The sequence below is a fragment of the Martes martes genome (assembly GCF_963455335.1).
Source record: "Martes martes genome assembly, chromosome: 9".
NCBI lineage: Eukaryota > Metazoa > Chordata > Mammalia > Carnivora > Mustelidae > Martes > Martes martes.
Window position 1 is genome coordinate 17,785,952 of NC_137896.1, and position 20,169 is coordinate 17,806,120.

At 50.6% G+C, this 20,169-nt stretch overlaps 1 protein-coding gene across 1 annotated transcript in view; it reads left to right on the plus strand.

Moving 5' to 3' along the window:
- Positions 1-19,780, plus strand: part of CHD6 (chromodomain helicase DNA binding protein 6) — a 195,986-nt gene extending 176,206 nt beyond the window's left edge. Inside the window, exons 34-40 of the mRNA XM_080813272.1 lie at positions 153-1,730; positions 4,734-4,885; positions 5,263-5,469; positions 6,683-7,135; positions 8,757-8,948; positions 10,153-10,272; positions 16,915-19,780. Of these exons, the coding sequence (XP_080669398.1) occupies positions 153-1,730; positions 4,734-4,885; positions 5,263-5,469; positions 6,683-7,135; positions 8,757-8,948; positions 10,153-10,272; positions 16,915-17,811 (3,599 nt within the window). The 3' untranslated portion in view covers positions 17,812-19,780. The remainder of the gene's footprint in view (positions 1-152; positions 1,731-4,733; positions 4,886-5,262; positions 5,470-6,682; positions 7,136-8,756; positions 8,949-10,152; positions 10,273-16,914) is intronic.
- Positions 19,781-20,169: the final 389 nt, after the last annotated feature.

Genomic DNA, 20,169 nt, shown 5'->3' on the forward strand with positions numbered 1-20,169 from the left:
CCTTCTCGTAGCTTTTCATGGTGGCAGGGGCACACACACCAAAGACTATATGCCAGGGAGTGAAGCACTTAGACCGGAGACACGGGGGCTCAGGTGGGTGGCAGGTGTCCTGGGGCTGCCTTCAGTGATAGGCTCTGTGTTGGCCTTTCCAGGTCCCCCAGATCCCAGCATCTACGTGGAACCCATCACTGAGGAGCGGGCCGCGAGAACTCTGTACCGCATCGAACTGCTGCGGAAAGTCCGCGAGCAGGTGCTGAGGTGTCCGCAGCTGCACGAGCGCCTCCAGCTCTGCAGGCCCAGCCTCTACCTCCCGGTCTGGTGGGAGTGCGGGAAGCATGACCGAGACCTGCTCGTCGGCACCGCCAAACACGGCCTGAACCGCACTGACTATTACATCATGACCGACCCCCAGCTGTCCTTCCTGGACGCCTACAGGAACTACGCCCAGCACAAGAGAACAGACACCCAGGCCCCAGAAAGTCTCTGTTGCCTTTACCAGACCAACTCCAAACTATACGAATCTCTCACGTACACTCAGATGAGCAGGACTTCAGAGCCCCTTGAAAATGAGCCTGAGAACCTAGTGAAAATAGAAAGTAGAGATGGTCACCCCGCTCCACCTGGGGGCAGTTTATCTGACATGACTTGTGAAAACTTTATTTCTAAAGTTCAGGATGTCATGTCCGTCACCCACGACGAAAGTCTGCTGCCCGAGTGCTTGGAGGGCATGATGTATGGTAAGAAGGCCCTGAGTCGGGAGCCAGGCTCTTTCCAGGAGAGCCCCAGTGCCAGGACAGAACCCAGAAAGGATGCGCTGGCCCTCTCAGCAAGCGAGGATGGGAACTGCCAGCCTGGTGGCCGAGAGGCAGAACTACCTGCGGGCCCCTCTTTTCTGGGCAGCTTAGAAGCAGGAGTAGCTCAGATGAACATCAAAAATGGAAAACATCTGTTGCTCTCCCTTTCCAGGGAAGGGGACCTCTGCAGTGAGACAGGGCAGAGACCTGAAAGCATCGGGCAGCTAGAAGCCAAGTGCTTAGCTTCCCCTTCCTTGGATCAAGGAAATGAAAGTGGGTTTGTAGATATGTGCAATCTTAGTGTCTGTGACTCCAGAAGAAGCCTGTCATCAGATCAGCAATTAATTGATTTATTAGAAAACAAAAGTTTAGAAAGTAAATTGGTTTTGAGTCAGAACCACAGCGATGAGGAGGAGGAAGAGGAGGAGAACGAAGAGGAGAATGTGGGCACGGCCGCAGGCCTGAGGGAAAGGCCCGAGGTTGTGCATCTAGGCAATCCCACAGCTGATATCCTGAGGGAGAAGAGCCGAGGCTTCCCTGTGGAGGAGGCCAAGGGAGGAACCCTGGAGGCCATCAGCCAGAATCCTGCACCGCGGGGGGCGCTTCCTCAAGCAGCCTGTCAGTGTCACTGCAAGCACACGGGGAGGTGGACGCGTGGCCTCGAGAACGAGGAGTTTGAAGTGGAGAAACCCAAGGGTTATAACGCAGACGCGTACAAAAGCAAAACCAGTAGCATCCCAGTGGAGGCTGAGCCCCCCGCTCCTTCCGCAGAGCCCACCCAGGGGAAGCACGAGCTGTTGAAAGAGCCTTGGAAGGACAGTGCAGAGGGGAAGAAAGCTTTCCCTGTGTATCCGGAAGCCAGTGAGCTCAAGTCCGAAGACGTGGATTTTGAGAGCAAAGATGATTATGACAGAGAGGGGAACGGCCACGCTCAAGGTACAGTCGGTGATGTCTGTGGTATTTTCGGTGAGCCAGTCCTCACTTGGAGGGGTGGGGGGTGGAGGACGTGTCAGGAGACGAGCGGCTTCTGAGTCACACCTGCCCATGTTCCTTGTGGTCTAAGACCAGGCCTTGTCTGAAGGTGAGACAGAGTAGCTTAACGCTAATCATTCTAGAACACTGAGGAAGATTGTGAACAGTGGTAGCACCTTTGTCGCATCAGCCAGGTGACTTGGGTGGGGCTTACAAGCTGCTTTTTCCATGGTAGACACTAGGTGCCGCGTGAAGGGGAAGGAACTTGTTCTTCTACCAGGTGAGGGCCTTCAAACCAGTTAAAGTAGAAAAGCCTGGGAACATCAAGAACCTACAGTTTTCTAGAGGGAGAGTTAATTTTTCAGGAACTCCACAAAAATGCAAGTAAATGTGATCTCATTTAGGTGAGCAAAGATAGTGCTGTTTATTCGTATCATTATCCAAACCTTATGATTCGATATTGGTGCATTTGGTTTAGATTCATTTTAATAACTCAGCAGGGATAAAAATAACAAGTAACAAAAATACAAATAGATTTGAGCTTTTTAAATAGGGAAGTCTTAGATAAGGCTTTAAGTTAAGGGGACTTTTTAAATGTTAAGAGTCTAAATGACAGATATTTCTGTGCCGCAAAGGATTTAAATACATTGATTAGAGATTCTGAGCAACAAGAAATGGTTTTTAACTTTTTTTTACTGTAGTTTTTACTTCTTCGGACCCAAGAGGGCATATTATAGTAAAGAAAGTTCATTCTGTTTATCCTTACTACTTTCAAAAAACCCCAAAATCCCTGTTCACCTCTGGCCTGATGCCGGGTCTGGTACTCAGGGATTTAGACAGACAGCCGTCTCCTCCTGTGACAGTGACTTTTATATCGCAGAAGGAAAGGGAGGGGAGCTCAGGCGAGCTCCCCTGCCTGCATGATCTAACTTTCCTTTTTTTGGGAAGCTCACCCTTGGTCTCAGTCCTTGTGATTAGTGACTCCCTTGAGACGGGTTCCAAACTCAAGTTAAAATTTACACGCTAGCTAGGATAATGAAGAGAGGCTACTGAAAGGAATTTAATCGACTTGTAGCCCCAGCTGACACGGGGGCGGGAGGCGTCTCTGACCTTGTCTGTCCTCAGCCTAGGCCACAGAGGATCGCTGCCATGTGTTAGATTATAAAATGCACATTGTTTTTTTAACCTTGTTGTGGGGGAAATCACCAAACAGTCTGTGGAAATCCAGGCAGTGAACTGAGTACAGAGTGTAGAAGAGTATGGGTTAGAGGAGAAGCATCTGTCCACCAACGCCGTCTGCTGTAGCTTCGGTGAGCGGCACACACACCCATGGGTGGGCCCCCTTGCACCAGTGCTTTTCTGAATGCTTTTGCAGACCTCAGAAGGGGTCTTCCACACACAGTAGACATGGAACAGGTCAGGCAGAAGGGATCGGTCTGTTTCTGCACCTGTAAGTCTACCGTAAAGGAGCAGTGACTGGTATGGCTGTCAGGGCCAGCCCCAGATCTCCTGGCTATGTTTCCAGGGTTTTCTCTCACACATCATTACTTTTTCTTTTTCTTTTTTTTTTAAAGATTTTATTTATTTATTTGACAGACAGAGATCACAAGTCGGCAGAGAGGCAGGCAGAGAGAGAGAGGAGGAAGCAGGCTCCCTGCAGAGCAGAGAGCCCGATGCAGGGCTCGATCCCCGGACCCTGGGATCATGACCTGAGCTGAAGGCAGAGGCTTTAACCCACTGAGCCACCCAGGCACCCCCATCATTACTTTTTCTTAAAACTCAAATCCAACCTCTCTGCTTAAAACCTTTCAGTGATGCTTCCCATCAGATTGAGAATAAAATTCAAATTTTCTACCATTACAGAATTCAGCGTTATCTAAATGATTCTACCCTTCTACCCTCATCTTTGTACTTTCCCCCAGGAAAGTTCCTCAGCACGTCCAGAATAACCATTGTCCTCCTCTTCCTGGGGGTTCTCTCCTTTGAGAAGCCCTCCCTTCCGCCCACTCTTACTCCCTATCATGGCAGCTAGTTTCTTTTTGTAGCACTTGTCGCTGTTTATAATTGTGTTCATTTATTATTACTGTTTTCCTGACTGTCTGTCCCCCATGAAACCTTAACAGTCTGAGGGTCAGGGCCACATCTGTCTCATATATCCTTGAATCCACTGGCCTAGCAAGGTCCTGTTCGTGGTGCGAGGTCCCTGCAGCTCCCTAGACGTGGTGCACAGTCACAAGTGAAATCTCCACATTTCAGAGGATCAAATTCCATGTCATTTCGCCAGAAAAGAGGCTCATAACTTTTTCTGCGCTGGATGTTTTGCTACCCTGTGCTCATTCCCTATCATTCCCTCCCTTAGTGGTAAGTGGGTCTTTAAAGATCCATTTCACACTGATAATAAATTTTCACCACTGAAACTTAAAAGAATGAGCTGCATTTCCATTTCTTCCCATCAGTGAAGTAATGTAAGCGTTTAGGTTTCTTTGCATCATTTTTTACATGAAGCAGGTCTATTTTACCTTTGTTGGAAGTTTCAGGACCTTTCATCTATTGTCATTAATATCAGCATCTTGCTGTGTTACATTTCAAAGACTGTGACTTCAAATGGACAAGAGTATTACAGTATTCAGTTTCGTCTTGTCAGCCGCACTACGTGTACAAGCCTCTTGGTGCTCATTCCACTCTCACTCTTGGGTACAGAGGACAATCTCCTGTTTTCTTTGGTTGTTTCCGTTGGTGTGTGCATGCAGAGTTACCACATAACTTGCACGGGTAGCCCTAGAGAAAGGATCTGCATGTATGGCTTAACTGATAGGGTTCTGCCGGAAATAGCATGGTAATTACTGTTCAATTTCAAATAAGCACAAAGTGGGTTAAGTTTTTGAAAAGACAGATCAGGTGGCCTAATCATTCAGCTCATTACTGTCTCCCGAGTACCGGATTAATTTTCTAAACCCTTCTTTGCAGATTACCCAGGGAAGTACTCTGAGGAGGAGAGCAAAAGCTCGACCTCAGGCATCGCAGGAGACCTTGGGGATGACCTGCAAGAGGCTCGGGCTCCCACCATTGCTCAGCTGCTCCAGGAGAAGACCCTCTTTTCCTTCTCCGAGTGGCCAAAGGTACTCCCCAGAGTGTGTGTTCTCTACCCAAAGCATTCTCAGCTTGTAGAGTATTTCTGAGTATAAACTCAGAGAAATGTGTAATGTCTTGAAAAAGTATTAATAATGTCACATTTAAACATTAAAGAAAGAGACACTTGGCTAATGAGACCAGAAGATAAAACTGTCTTCGTATTTAAAGCACTATGGCTTTAATTTTCACTGTCCAGACCATAGAACTTAAATATTTTAAGACTTGGGAAGTGAGTACATCTGAGTGTGCTATTTTCCTGATCAACTCCTCCTGGTTAGAAAAACATGACACGTTATCTCTAGGGACTCTGTGAACTTGGGTAGCTTGGTGCTCACTCCTCAGAGCTTTTGGTCTTTTTTTATAGGATCGTGTGATAATCAACCGCCTGGATAATATCTGCCACGTGGTGTTAAAGGGGAAGTGGCCTTCCAGCCAGCCATACGAGCCCTCAGGCGCACTGCCCACGCCAGCCTTAAGCAGCAGTGCTGGTTCTCGGAGCAGCGCCTCGGAGCCAGAGGCCTCGGAACACAGCTTCAGCAGTAGTGCGGCACTGGTGGCCCAGATCCAAAAGGTGAGGGCCGCTTGGCACTTCGCACTTGAGTCATTCGTTCAGCAAATACTTACTGAGTGGAGAGACTTCTTTCTCTTTTTGCTTTTGGTTTTTCTCTTTGATTTCTTCCTTTTCCTTCTATAAAGTCACTGGTATTCACTGAAGAATTTAGATTTTATCCTGTAGGCAGCAGGGAGCTACGGAAGTTTCAGCTCCAGGAAGTGCATGGTGAAAGCAGGGCTTTACAGCTCGGCAGGAGTAAGTGGTGTGCAGGTTCTTGGGAGAGGAGGGTCAGGAAAGAAGAGGGCCAGAGGCTGGGAGGCCGAGTGGGGATCTGAGGAAGAGATGAGGTCTTCGACCAGACTGGTGGCAGATTGGGTACTAACAAGGGGGCGGATGTTGGCAGGCATGACCCAATGACTGGCGAACATACTAAGAGAGGGAGGCGTGAATGGACCAGTGTGTTCCACACTTGGAAGACCACGAGAATGATGGCAGCTGATAGAAATTAGGGAAATCAGAGAACGGTTTTTATAAACTCAGGCTTATAACTCAGGTTTAATTTGAGGTACATTGTTAGCACACGGGCTCACGCTCTCCCAAGTGCACATGTGAACCTGTGGGGACCTTGAAAAGCTGCTGGTTTTGATTTAATTCGTCGGGGCTGTGGACTGAGCGTTGGAATTTTTTTAATTTTCCAGTGGATTCTAATGTACAGTTGAGGTTGATTCCCCGGATTACGGTCTTGCACCTCCGGGGGTAATTCATAGGCCAGCGGCGTTTGCAGCACCTGGAAACCTGTTAGACCTACAGAATCTCAGGCCCACTGAAGGGAATTGACATTTCAACAAGCTGTCTGGGCGAGGGTGCCAGGGTGGCTCAGTGGTTAAGCATCTGCCTTCAGCTCAGGTCATGATCCCAGGGTCCTAGGATCGAGTCCTGCATCGGGCTCCCTGCTCACAGGGAAGTCTGCTGCTGCCTTTACCTCTGCTGAGCGTGCACTTGCGCGTGCGCGCTCGCTCGCGCGCTCTCTCTCTCTCAAATAAATAAAATCTTTAAAAAAAAAAATTAAAAATAAGCTATTCAGGTTATTTGGTGCTAAAGTCTGAAAAGGCTCAAGTGGAAAGAACTTCTCAGAAGTTGATTAGGAACCCTAGTAGGCCTGGAGAAGGAGCTGCCATTCAGCCGCAGAAGTGGCATTCAGACCTCTCTTGCCACATGTGTGTGTTTGCAGGAGAGCTTCCTGGCTCCAGTATTCACAAAGGACGAACAGAAGCACAGACGTCCCTACGAGTTTGAGGTGGAGAGGGATGTAAAGTCCCGGAGCCTGGAACACTTCTCTGCCACCCACGGGCACCCCCCCATCGTCCTCAATGGCTGGCACGGGGAGTCTGCAATAGATCTCTCCTGCACGTCAGAGGGGTCCCCAGGAGCCACGTCTCCTTTCCCGGTGAGCGCCAGCACCCCTAAGATTGGGGCTATCGGTTCACTTCAAGGAGCCCTCGGCATGGACTTGTCTGGGATTCTGCAAGCCGGCCTGATCCATCCAGTGACGGGACAGATTGTCAACGGAAGCCTCAGAAGAGACGACGCTGCCACAAGGAGGCGGAGAGGGAGACGGAAACACGTGGAAGGAGGGATGGACCTCATCTTTCTGAAGGAGCAGACGCTTCAGGCAGGAATCTTGGTGGGTATATGAGACCATTAAGTAAAAACCTTGACCTTTCCACCCTGAGTAATAAACCCTTCCCCAGACACACGATTTTTTAATTTGTGGATCTTTTATCCCATTTCAAATATCCTGGTTAGTTTCTCTTGTTACAGGTTGCCCTCAGTCTTTTCTAGAAACACATTTAACCCACTGCAGACCCTTCACCTGCATGCAACCTGAAGATAGGAGCCAGGGGTCTTGCCATTTCAAACACGCACAGCCCAGACCCCCCCCCCCCCAGTGTTTCAGAAGAGCTGCTGGTGACTGAGTGAAGCAGAACAGCGGGGTTGAGTTTGTGCCAGTGGTGCTCTGGGTTAGCGGGTTTTCCAGGAGCTGGGGTTCAGGGGAGGAACAGGGGTCAGGATCCTGACTCTGCTCTCTGTGTTGATCCTGGCTCTTCTACTTGACCTACTGGGCTCCGTGGGGCACACCACGGTGCCTCACTTGCTCCTCTGTGAAGTGGGCCAGTCGCATCTCCCCCAGAGAGCTGCTGTGAGGGTTCACCAGCATCACACCAAGACGGCCTAAACCCAGAGGAGATCCTTGTAAACAACAGATAAGGTTCGAAGCTGTATGCCTGGCCAAGAGAGCTCACCTTAGACTTTGCTTAGTGTGTCAAAGACAACTGACTTCCCTTTGTGTTTTGGTTTTTCCCATTTATTGAATTTCAGGCTCCAAAGCAGGAATCACATTCCATGTTTTCTTATTTTAAAAGGAATAATAATAACCAGTATTCACTGAGTGTTTGCTCTGTGCCAGGCACTGTGTTCGGGTGTTCGTGTAACTGTCCTATTTGATCTTCACAACTCTGTGAAGATGTTGTTATTACTCCCATTTTATAGATGAAACTGAGGCTAACAAGGTTTGAATAATTTGCCCAAGATTATCCAGTAAGGTGGCAGGTCAGGGAACCAAGCCAAAGATGTCATTCACTAGCGCCTGTGAGCTTTATTATTAAGCTCTGTTGTTTGGTGTATTTTAAAGTTTTGTCTTCTAGACTTTCTATATAATTTGGGAGACTGATGTGACAGGTTCTTTCCCTGCCCAATCCTGCAAGCTTTTAAGACAGTTGTCTCATTTTTTAGAAGTGCAAAGCCATAGTTTCTTCTGTCATGATCAGAGTATTTTTTAAATGTATCATGCAGACATTTCTTGAGCGCCACATTGTACTTTTAGACCCGTTATGGGCATTGGGAATACAGAGATGAGTGAGACAGGCATTCCACCCATAGAGGGAGAAACAGGTAAGTGAATTGCAGTGTGGCATTTCCTGGTATTGGAAAATCTGTGAGCGGTGCTGCGAGGTTGGGGGTGGGAGGCAGTGTGCGGGAAGTAGAGTGGCCTTGGACTGTCCCTGACGGTGGCAGAGGAGGTAGCACAACCTGAGCAGACGGGAAGGTGAGGAGCATCAGAGGGAAAGCCAGCGCGTGCAGCAGCCCACGCGTGGGTCAGCGTTGTGGAGGATTCTTGCCGAAGCACCCAGCACAGTAAAACTCGGGTGGAAAAGGATGGGAAGATACAAGGCGCATTTTCCTTTCAGAAACCAGTTTTCATTCTGTCATGCTTAACTTCACACACTTGTTTCTCCTTCGTCCAGGAAGTCCATGAAGACCCAGGGCAGGCCCCGCCGAGCACCTCACACCCTGAAGGGCTGGTGCCTGCCGCTTCGGCCCCCGAGCCAGCCCCAGCAGCCGGCAGCCAGACCGAGAAAGCCATTCCCAGCAAGAGTCTGCTTGACTGGCTGAGGCAGCAGGCGGACTACTCCTTAGAGGTTCCTGGCTTTGGAGCAGTAAGTGCTGTCGGTGCTCCGACACTGCCGTTTCCTTCCTGCTGATTTGCTGCCGCGTTTGATAAGGAGCGTGCTCAGGGAGACCAGGAAGTTTGACAGAGATCTCTGTATCAACAGAGAACATCATTTTCAAGTTTGGGTTTTGTTTCTAAGTTTAAATTTTTTTTTAAAAGATTTTATTTATTTATTTGACAGAGAGAGAGATCACAAGTAGGCAGAGAGACAGGCGGGGGGGGGGGGGAGCAGGCTCCCCACTGAGCAGAGAGCCCGATGTGGGGCTCGATCCCAGGACCCTGAGATCATGACCTGAGCCGAAGGCAGAGGCTTAACCCACTGAGCCACCCAGGCGCCCCTCTAAGTTTAAATTTTGATGAAGTTTTCTAGTAACAGAAATCACAGCCCCTGTCCAAATGCTATGCCAGGTCATTGCGCAGAATCTTACAAGGACAGGACTTGCCTAAGCTTAGCACCCCCTTCCCCCAGAATTACCACGCAAGATCTAAGTGCACAGAGAAATCTTTAGGTTGCATAAACACTGCCAGTGCAGGAATGTGTTCCTCGGTGTTCTTTCTGAGTTAACACATCACCACCTTGGTGGGTAGGGGGTGTGCGTTCTTTGTTTGAGTCACAACTTTGCCACTCTTCCTTCAAGTCCTCCAAACTGCCTTTGCCCAAGATCCTCCAGATTCGAAGTCTGTAGGAGAGGGCCCCTGAGCGCTGATGTCTCTTCTTGGTGTTCTTTTCTCACATGCTCGCATATCCCACCGCCATTTTGTCCTGGGTACATCTGACTAATAAGATGTGGATGGTAGAGAGCTCACAAGAAGGAGGAGAACGCATTCACAGACGCACACCCCCCAAAGAGACAAAGCCCACCAGAGAGGCAGCCGTGGAGAGAGGATCTGGGGAATGAGGAGGAGGAGAAGGCCAGGGAGTAAGCAGCACACGGAGCGCGCAGGGTCGGCTCCAGTCTGACCCAAGAGGCCCCCACAGCCTGTTCTCCAGCTCCCTGCAGGAACGCCATTGTTTCAAAGAAAGCCTGGGTGAGGGCCTGGTGGCTCTTTCCTTTGTCAACCTAACCCGACGGGGTCCTGTACAGAGGTCCATCAATGAGAGAAGAGCAAAACCAGCTGAAAAACACCACCCTCAGCAGAAGAATCTGTGACAGGACGGTTTGTAATGTTGGTTTCCATTTGCCTCCTAGAATTTTTCAGACAAACCAAAGCAGAGGAGGCCACGCTGTAAGGAACCTGGAAAATTAGACATCAACTCCCTGAGTGGGGAAGAGAGGGTTCCTGCTGTCCCCAAGGAGCCAGGACTTCGGGTAAGGAAGAGGGACGTGTCCCAGTGAAGCCAAGCCTTGCAGACTCGGGGAAAGCTCCAGCTGGGAAGTGGGGAGCCAGGGAACATCTTCTCAGAGGACGAGAGGCTGGCACGGGAAGCTGATAAGTCGTGATAAGTGGTACCGGGGCCTCTTGAGCAGCAGTAGGACTTCCCGTGATCATTTGTTTTCAACCACCAAAACTTTTGGTTTAAATTTGTAAAACTATTTTCAAAATTTGATATCCGTCACCCCCATCCCAGTACAGTGTAGAGCGTTCAGGGAAAAAGACCTTAACCCCTATCAGGAATCTCTTTCTAGTGTTAACAAATGTCATTATTGGAAATTTCCATTTAAAACATTTCCTCCTAGTCCATCCCCACTGGCAATGAAAAGCAGCTGACTCCAAGCACTGCCCTTTTCCTCATATAGAATCCTGAGCCTGGAAGAGACTTCAAAAGACATCTGTGAAATAGTTGTAGTCTAACGCATCTGAGTTAATTATAGCTCACAGAGGAGGACCAATTTGGAATAGAAAAGTCATACCTCTAGGGGGCAGTAATAACATTCCAACCTGAAAATGCGTCAGGCTTGGGCATATGATCCGTAACTGTGCTTTTAACCTCCACAAAGTGCGTCGCCCCCGAACAGGGAGCGTCCGAAGAGCGTCGTGGGCATCTGCTCTTCTCGGGTTGTCCCCCCAGACGCACAGGCTTCCCCGAATGCCTTCTTGAAGCTCCGCCAGCTGCAGCTTTCCCTGGGTATGAATTCCCTTCTTAGTGGGATGGCCTGGATGTGATTTCTTCTTTCAGCTCCAGAAGACCACCCACCCTAGTCATTTCCTCCTTTTGCAAAAGAAAGTTGTAACTTAATGTTTTCAAGGAGTCTGTGACTGATGTTGTCACCTGGTAGATGGTTCCAGCAGCTCTGCAGACAGAACCGCACTCCCTCACCTCTGTCCCCAACCACAGCCGCTGCAAGAATGGGGCCAGGGCCCCGTCCCGAGGTTGGCTGCTTGTTAGAAAAGTCATCATGCTGGGCAGGTGCCCTTTGGCCCCTCTCTTGCTCTCTTGTCTGAGGGTGTCTCTAGCACCCCTTTGCTTAGACCCGCTTGTGCTGTGCACACTGGTGCAGCTGTAGTCCTTAGCCCAACGGCCTTTCTCCAGCCCGCAGGCTGCTGCCCTCTCTCCCGGCGCTTCCACACGCGGCGTCACGTGAAAGTCATCCAGGACAGACTCTGGTCCTTGCTTTGTTGTGCCTCTTAGCTCTTGCTGTAGACACACATCAGAAAAACCACATGGTTTCCTCCTTGGCTTTCCCATTTCTTTCTACATGTCTAACAGTTCCCCTCGTGTTCTCTGGAAATTAATGTTCACGCTCCTACAGACACTGATGCCAGAAAACCCATTGCTAAGCTGTTCTTGCAAGCCAGCCTTTTACCAGAGACGCGTTTTCCCTCCTTCGTGAAATAAACACAAGTCCCTGCCTCAGAGGCCCTTGTCCTGCAGGAAGGCGAGGTGAAGGAAGCCCTCGTGTACCTGGTCCCCAGGGCTGCCCAGCCTCCCCAGTGGGGACGAGCCAGCACGGTGCAGACCGGACACTCTGCCTGATTCCAGGAGGGCCCGTCTCCCTCAGCTCCTGCTGGGACAGGAGTCCTCTCGGGTGTGCTGCGCTCATTCTTTCCCGTGGAGACCCCCTGCTTCTGGAAATAGATTCAGATCAGGAAACCTCTCCCTTCCCTCAGCCCCTTCTGCTGTGTGCATTGTAGCTCGTCTGGGCGAGCGCCACGGGCTGCACCTGGGATTCAGCTCCCAGGACGGCCGGTACGTGGTAGTCGCTCGTGAGAGGTGCATGGGCACGTGCACATGTAGGTGGAAGTTACCTTTGTCTCATAGATGTGTGTGTAGGGTTTTCTGCTTGTTTCTTGTTGAGTCATTGGACAGTAACTTGCAGAGATAATCCGTCACCCCTAAACACTTCAGCGTGTGCCTCCTAAGAATATTTTCCTGCCTATTACCATTACCACGCACGGGAATGTTAATAATATTTAGTCCACATTCTGATTTCCCCAAGTTGTCCCCAAAATGTCTTTTTTTTTTTTTTTTAGATTTTGTTCTTGTATTTTAGAGAGTGAGCAAGACAGAGAGAGAGCATGAGAGCGGGAAGGGTCAGAGGGAGAAGCAGACTCCCCGCTGAGCAGGGAGCCCAACGCAGGGCTCCATCCAGGAACTCCAGGATCATGACCCAAGCCAACAACCAACCCTCAACCAACTGAGCCACTCAGGCACTCCCCCGCAAAAAATATCTTTTAGAGCCAGTTTTTGTTTTGTATTATTGTGTGTTTAGGAATTTTAACTTTATTTCCACATGTACCTCCTTCTTTGGTTGTCAGGTCTCTCTCCACTCAGTGAATGTTTGTTGGCTAAATCTCCTGGCCTTGCTGGGAAGAGTAGGGACGTCTTGGTCACCACCTTCCTCTCCGCCTCTACCCAGGAGTTCAGCTCGAGAGCTGTAAGCCATAGGCTTTGGAGTAAACGCTACCTGTATTGGTGAAGATGTCTTGAGTTGGAATGCCCATGTACCATCTGGAAAAGCACATTTGCCTCCAGTGTTGCTTAACATCTGACTCTCCTTGCCTTCTCCCCAGGCTTCCCCTGGAAGAGGAAGCAGGTTTGCTCTCAGGGTATAATTACCAGGAGGGAGAGCTGCCAAATCCCAGCTTGGCCGCTGTGTGTGGTCGCTGAGCGGCTGGGAGGGGCACCTGAAGGGGTGGGCAGCAGCTGGGCGGCTAGAGGGACTCTCGCTCCCACAGGAAGTGGTGAGGTCTGACTTCCTGTGCCAGCACCCCTCTCGGCGTCCCTGTGGACGAGGAGCTGTTCTCTTCACCCCTGGGGCCTTTCTGCTGCTGCTCTTCCGACCCCAGCGGGAGAAGGCAACCCGGACTTGCCTCCTTGGCAGGGTCCCAGTTCCGAGAGGGCTCAGCACTCTCTCTACATCAGAGGCTCACAACAAGGGCAACAGAGGGATGCTTCTGGACATCCCGATACCTGAGGAGTGTGTGGTAGATTCCTGCGGGATGCAGGCTGGTCTGGATGAGCTGTCTGGCCCTAGATGCCCGGTTGAACTCAGAGTATGGTAAAGAGCATCTGATTTACGGCAAGCTCTGGGTTTGCTTCCCAACCTCAGACTTCTGTACACACCCTCCCCGCTGGAGAGTTACGAAGGAACTTCGTGGGTGTAAAGGAAAAAGACACACCTTGGCACCTTTCCCTGGCTCTTGGCTGTGGGTGGGCTTCAGGGAAGAGGTCTTGGAAATGCCCAGTGGTCCCGTTGTGGCTCCCCTGGCCAGGGCCGTCGGCTGAGGTGGCGTGCATCAGAAGTCCTGCTTTTAGTCTGGCCCTGGTCCATGAAGCCCTACTCTCTGTCTCCGGAAATAGGAACCAGGCAGGAATTGCTCCCCAAGTGATCGCCCCCAGAGCCAGAGTGAGCGGCTGCCCCACAAAGAGCAGGCACCAGTCGTCCCGAGTGGGGATACAAGACGGTGTGGCGTGTGCGGCAGCTTAGGCCAGGAGCCCCAGGGTCTGCTGCTGGGTCTCCCTGCCCAGCTGTGCCCTGGGGAGCAGGACCCGTTTCTCTTACTGTGTGAGAAAGAAGGGGCGCAGAGCATAACAATCACATTTCCCTCTGCTATTCTAAACCAAGGCTTTTTTTTTTTTTTAAAGATTTTATTTGTTTATTTGACCAAGATCACAAGTAGGCAGAGAGGCAGGCAGAGAGAGAGGAGAAGGCAGGCTCCCTGCTGAGCAGAGAGCCCGATGCAGGGCTCGGTCCCAGGACCCTGGGATCATGACCTGAGCCGAAGGCAGAGGCTTTAACCCACTGAGCCACCCAGGAGCCCCTAAACCAAGGCTTTTTGAGAAGAGTTTTCTTAGAGTCAACCATCATAAAGCGTTTTGCTCATGATCTGGTTTTTCTTGAATATTCTTTAAGACTTTGAAGGACGGATATAAAACTTCAAAAATGACATAATTCCTGGGGATTTGGGAACATTCAAGTACATGTTTTTCACATGTCTACAATTCTTTAAGTTCTTTATAAAATGGCTGTGATGATTGTGCTGATGCTCCAGGGTTGGTGGGATTGCTAATTGAGATAATGCACACAGAGCCCTTAGCATCTGCCTGACTCGGGTACAAGCATGTTGAGTGGTGTCGCTACTCCTACTGCTGCTCTTTCTTTCCCTGCCAGCCCCCTGGGGTGGCCGCCGTGGCCAGTTTCCCTTACTGCCCACGCCCGCATGACCCATGGGCCTTATGCCTCCCTTCCCAGCTGCTGCCCCACACGTGTGCTCCCAGGGAACCTGAACCCATGTTACCCACCAGCCTCGTCTCCGCAGCTGCCCCTTTGAGCAGAGATGTGTTGGATTTTCGAGGGATTGACTTCTTTAGCAGTTAGGCAGTGAGCTGAACGGGGACACCAGAGCTCCTGGAATCAAGTCCAAGTGGGCGTCCTCAGGCAGGGTGTGAGGAGCCCTCCTGCCTGCACACCTGGCTGCCAGTCTCAGCCCTTAAGCATCTGTGGGCTCCTTGCCTTCTTGTCCTGTCTCCTTTAGCACTCCAGCCCTAATAAAAGTGTTTCTCTGGCCCTTCTCACGTCTCTTGGTGTGACCTGCAGCTGGGTCCCTGAGTCCGAGCCTCCAAGTAGACTGGTGGACTCTCAGCTGTGTCTTGCCACGTCCCCACCCCCAACTCCCCCCAACTTGCAGGAAGGGAAGGTATTGATACAGACGGCTGAGAATCCTGCAAAGGCAGCCGAGGTGGCTCTGGAGAAGCGTGGGCTCCTCCAGCCTCAGCAGCGCCGGGAGCCTCACTCCCACCTCTGCCTCTGTGCAGGGCCCCGTCCCCGCTTCCGCGTTCCAGCCCCAATGGCAGTATGCCTCCCCAGGACAGACCCAGGGTTATAGATCCCTCAGGGCCACTCTGAACATCTGGGGGCTCACTGTGGCTGTGATCAAAGAGAAGGTGGTAGAATGATACCAGCTTTGTGACAGGAACCACAAGGAGGAGGAGATAACGACTTCAGGGACCCACAGGGAAGGGCGTTTTCTTTATGCTCCTCTGTACAGAGAAGACAGATTGCATGGCAGCCGCAGCTGTGCCTGTGCACCCCCAGTGCCGTCCGTGGACATGTGCCTCCTAGATGAGCCGGATGACCGCAGGGAGGAGAAGGGGTGGGGCTTCCTGGGGGAAAACATTTCTCTGGATACAGAGATTATTCAGGCTATTTTGGAAGCAGATTCGAGTTAGATGCATGGTAATTGCAGCAGTAGTTCCGTTCTCCCCACAGGCAGGCAGTGAGCCCTGGCACAGCAGGTTCCCCAGCAGGGACTGGTGCGTCCTCGTTGCCCCACGGGGCTCCTGGGCCACAGGCACAGAGGAAGGAGCGCGTGTGGCTGCAGCAAGCCCACTGCCAGGTTCACACTTGCCCTGCAGCTCCCTGCCTCTCTAGCAAGCGTCCACGGAGGCAGCGGCGGGGTGTCCCATGAGCAGGGCTGGTGACCCGGGTGCCGGCATGGCTGCACGTCCATGGCGCAGTCACAGTTCAGGCTGCAGGCACTTGGTCCTGGGGGTCTTCGCTCAGCAGGAAAACAAACACAACCCAGCCCTCTGATCAGAGCAAAACTAGATTGTCTCCCTTGAGGCCACCCAGAACGTCACTTTGATCCGATGCCTTTCCCCAGCAATGTGCAAGAGTGCCCTCGTCCCGGCACCCGTGTAGGCATCCTGTTCAGCATCTGAGCGGTGGTCCTCCAGGAGCTTAGGACCCAGAGGGAGTGGGATGCACGCAGATACTGGCATCCCTTCAGTGAGTACTTCCCGTGGGCCAGATAACGTCTTGCACACTTGGTTTTCAGTAACTGCCAGACAGCTGTCGTGGACCTTTCTCCCCAGAACTCTGAGAGGCTAACCGCTGTGGCTCAAGTCCCACAGCTTGTTACGGAGTTGGGACCAAGTTCCAGGTCCGACGGCTGCAAAGCTCTGTCTCCCCTCCTCTGCTTTGTTGCTGTTGCTTCCATTAAAAAGCTTCCTGTGTCGGGGCACCTGGGTGGCTCAGTGGGTTAAGCCTCTGCCTTCGGCTCAGGTCATGATCTCAGGGTCCTGAGATTGAGCCCCGCATCGGGATCTCTGCTCAGCAGGGAGCCTGCTTCCTCCTCTCTACCTGCCTCTCTGCCTACTTGTGATCTCTCTCTGTGTCAAATAAAAAAAAAAAAATCTTAAAAAAAAAAAAAAAAAAGCTTCCTGTGTCACGAGGAAGAGGAATGCTCGCTTTGGTCAAGGGCTCCCAGGAGCAAGTCTCAACTAAGACCTGGGTGTCCTTACCGGGGCTCCAGCTCCCAGTGCCCTGACAGGCTTCTCCAGAGCAGATGCCGCCTGCGTGTGCTGGTTGGTGGCTGTCGGCCTCGGAGAGAGCGACTTCAGGCAGGCAGGCAAGAGCTGGCAAGGTAGGCAGGTAGGGCGACTCCCGCCTGGGTCCGTCGTGCAGCAGGGACAGGCCAGGCTGGTGCAGAACCCTGGTCTTTGTCCCCAGCCCGTCACGTGCCACCCGGTAACCTTCTGCATCCTGTGTTTCTTTGTCCTTTTTCAGGGGTTTCTCCCAGAAAACAAGTTCAATCACACCCTGGCTGAGCCTGTTCTTCGAGATGCGGGCCCCCGCAGAAGGGGGAGGCGGCCTCGGAGCGAGCTCCTGAAGGCTCCGGCTATCGTGGCGGACTCTCCAGCGGGGATGGGGCCCCTGTTCATGAACGGCCTCATCGCTGGGATGGACCTGGTAGGACTCCAGAACATGAGAAACATGCCGGGCATCCCCCTCACGGGCCTGGTGGGCTTCCCGGCTGGCTTTGCCGCGATGCCCACAGGCGAAGAGGTCAAGAGCACCTTGAGCATGCTGCCCATGATGCTGCCGGGAATGGCCGCGGTGCCCCAGATGTTCGGAGTCGGGGGCCTCCTCAACGCGCCCATGGCCGCCGCCTGCACCTCCGCCGCTCCTGCGCCTCCGCCAAGCACAACGAAGAGTGGGACCGCGGCGACCGAGAAGACTGTAGAGGACAAGCCAAGTAGCCATGATGTAAAAACGGACACATTGGCTGAGGACAAGCCTGGCCCTGGTCCGTTTTCTGATCAGTCCGAACCGGCAATAACTACCAGTAGTCCTGTGGCTTTTAACCCATTTCTCATCCCAGGAGTGTCTCCTGGACTCATTTACCCATCCATGTTTCTCTCCCCGGGCATGGGCATGGCTCTGCCGGCGATGCAGCAGGCCAGACACTCTGAGGTGATAGGTCTGGAGAGCCAGAAGAGGAAGAAGAAGAAAACAAAAGGGGACAGTCTGAACCCCAACCCAGAGCCCGCTGCCGGGTCCGAAAAGGAGCCAGGCAGCGATCAGAACTGCCCCGAATCCAGGGCCCCCGGGCCCCCGGATAGAGAACACGCAGCCCAGGCCAGGGAGGGGGGCCTCAAAGACTCTAACAGTGACACCAATTAGAACTTTTTCATTTAAGAAATGATTGTGACTTGTAAGTTTCTTATCCCATAAAGGTTTGTTACTTCCTCACTTCACCTTCATAAGAACCTGTGTTTCCATAAGTAAGACTATCTACCTAATTTTCTGAGAACTGTGGTCACGGATGTTAATAGTCGCAGGGTCTTGCCACTTCATTAGCTGAGTGTTGTCGACCTAGTGTAGGAGGCACAGAATTCTCGTTCTGTTACCCACTCGTTCATTCCAGCAGCCGTAGCTGATACAGTACTTGGTGACACGCCCCCTCCCCCTCTCCTCCAAGTTTCCCCCTTATTTGAGGAGGGACAATGGCAAAAGAAAGCTGTCTAGGGACTCGCCGCCGGAGGGCGCAAGAATGGAGACCGCGAGGAGCTCCTCTTTTCCCTGAGCTGTGTTGAATGGGAAGCGTGTAATGGGGAAACCGAAAAGCACAGAAACAGGAAATGCTGGTGCATATTTTTTCGTTCCGATATTTCCCTATTATCATGATGACTAAATGAGTAGTGTAGACAGAAATATATAACTAACGGTTGAAAATGCATATATATTCATTTCTTTATAAAACAGAAACCTTACTGGTAGCAATAGGACATCCCCCTTCATGGTATCTCAGACACGTGCAGCGAGGAGAAACGCTGACCAGGCATCGTCATGCACACGCGTGCACTCTCCCCCAGGTCGGAGGCTCACTCTCAGGATGAGAAAGCTTTACACCCCCAGAGTTCTTGCCGGCCGTGGGGGGCTGGCGAGGGGCTCGCCCTCGGGGGGGACCACACGCGGCTCATCTGGTCCCCTCGTTCTCAAGAGTCGCTCCGGCCGCTACCAGGGCCGGCACGGGTTTTTACCTTGTGCTTCCCTTTACCAAGAATAAGGCTCTTTCTGGAGCCTGGGAGAGTAGCATCACTCAACACTTTTTACACTTGCTAGGTCCCTTTGTCAAAATTATTTGAGGTTGTCAGAACATGTGTGCCACCTTTTATAAAATGACTGTGAACGTTTGTTTCTTCTCTCTGTTTTTTTTTTTTTTTCTCTCCCTCTCTCCGGTTTCCATTTTGCAGTTGGACCCAGATTCCAAATCAAGTTAGCCAAGACCGTTGCAAATTAACATCATTTTCCCTTCTTCCTCACTCGGGAAGCACCTACCTGAGGGGCGCTCACCCCACCTTTTGTCCCTCCCCACTCATGCTCCATCCTTCCTGAGGGTCTTACTTTTATCGATAGTTCACGCTCTGAGACTTGAAATAAGCTCATGGTTCAGGACTCGGGGGGCATGGGGCTGTGCAGGACCGTTGGAAATGTTGGAAGTGTTACTAGTACCAGTTTCACTTTGTGTTGTCACAATTTACTGTATTTTTTACTTTTTCTGTTACAGTTTTGCTAATTTATCAGAAGGTCCAAAAGTTCGACATAACTATTTCAGTTTGCATTATTTATTTATGATGCTTTTGTCATTGTCTTTTATACATTTGGGATTATAAATTATGTAAATGTTAAAATGAGCATCTCAAAGAAGTCTGTTAAATTGTGACCGGAAAAAAAAAAAAATCAGATGTATTTTCAGACCGTGGAGTCCCAGCGTTATGAATCGGATAAAAATAAGGAATTCTGTAGCTGATCACATGAGTATGAAGAAAGAATCCAGCGAATGAGCAAATCCTATTTAATGACATCTTTGTAGCATAGATGGTCTAAATGCTGACAACAGATTTCTTAGAAATGCTGCTCTCTATTTAACTAACATTTTGTTCAGTTTTGCCTCCAGTGGAAGCAGAAAGGGTTTTTTCAGCTGTTAAATCCTAAAAATCAATATAATTTATTTATGTAAAAAAAAAATCACTCAATCGATATATTTTTGAACCTTTTAAGTACTAATTTTCTTTTTATCAAGTAGAAAAAAAAATGTATTTGCCCTAAATCCTTAAAATACAAATGCTATAAAAATTCATGTATCTTGAAAGCCTTACTGCAAATGAGTATTATAGACATCCAGCAGAGCCTGGGTTTCCCTTTGTCGGCGTCGGCGTTGTTTTGTATGGAAAAGCTGCTTTCCCCAGGTTCCGCTTAGAACCTCCCGTAGGTCACAGGGTTCAATATGGATTTGATTTAAAAACCCACCAGCATGCTGAATCCCTTGTTATATCTTACCGAACCTGTATGTTAACTCTCTGGGTGTTTAGGCTTATCTTTGACTGCTTTTGTGTCCCTGTTTGCAAAATGAAAATGACACTCTGTGGATTATTTGCTCTGTAAGGCATAAGTGCTGCTTATGATTATTTTGACGTTTCCAAGAGCAAAAGCCAAATCTAAAACTCTCTTCAGCAAACTTGAGCCTTTTCATCTAAA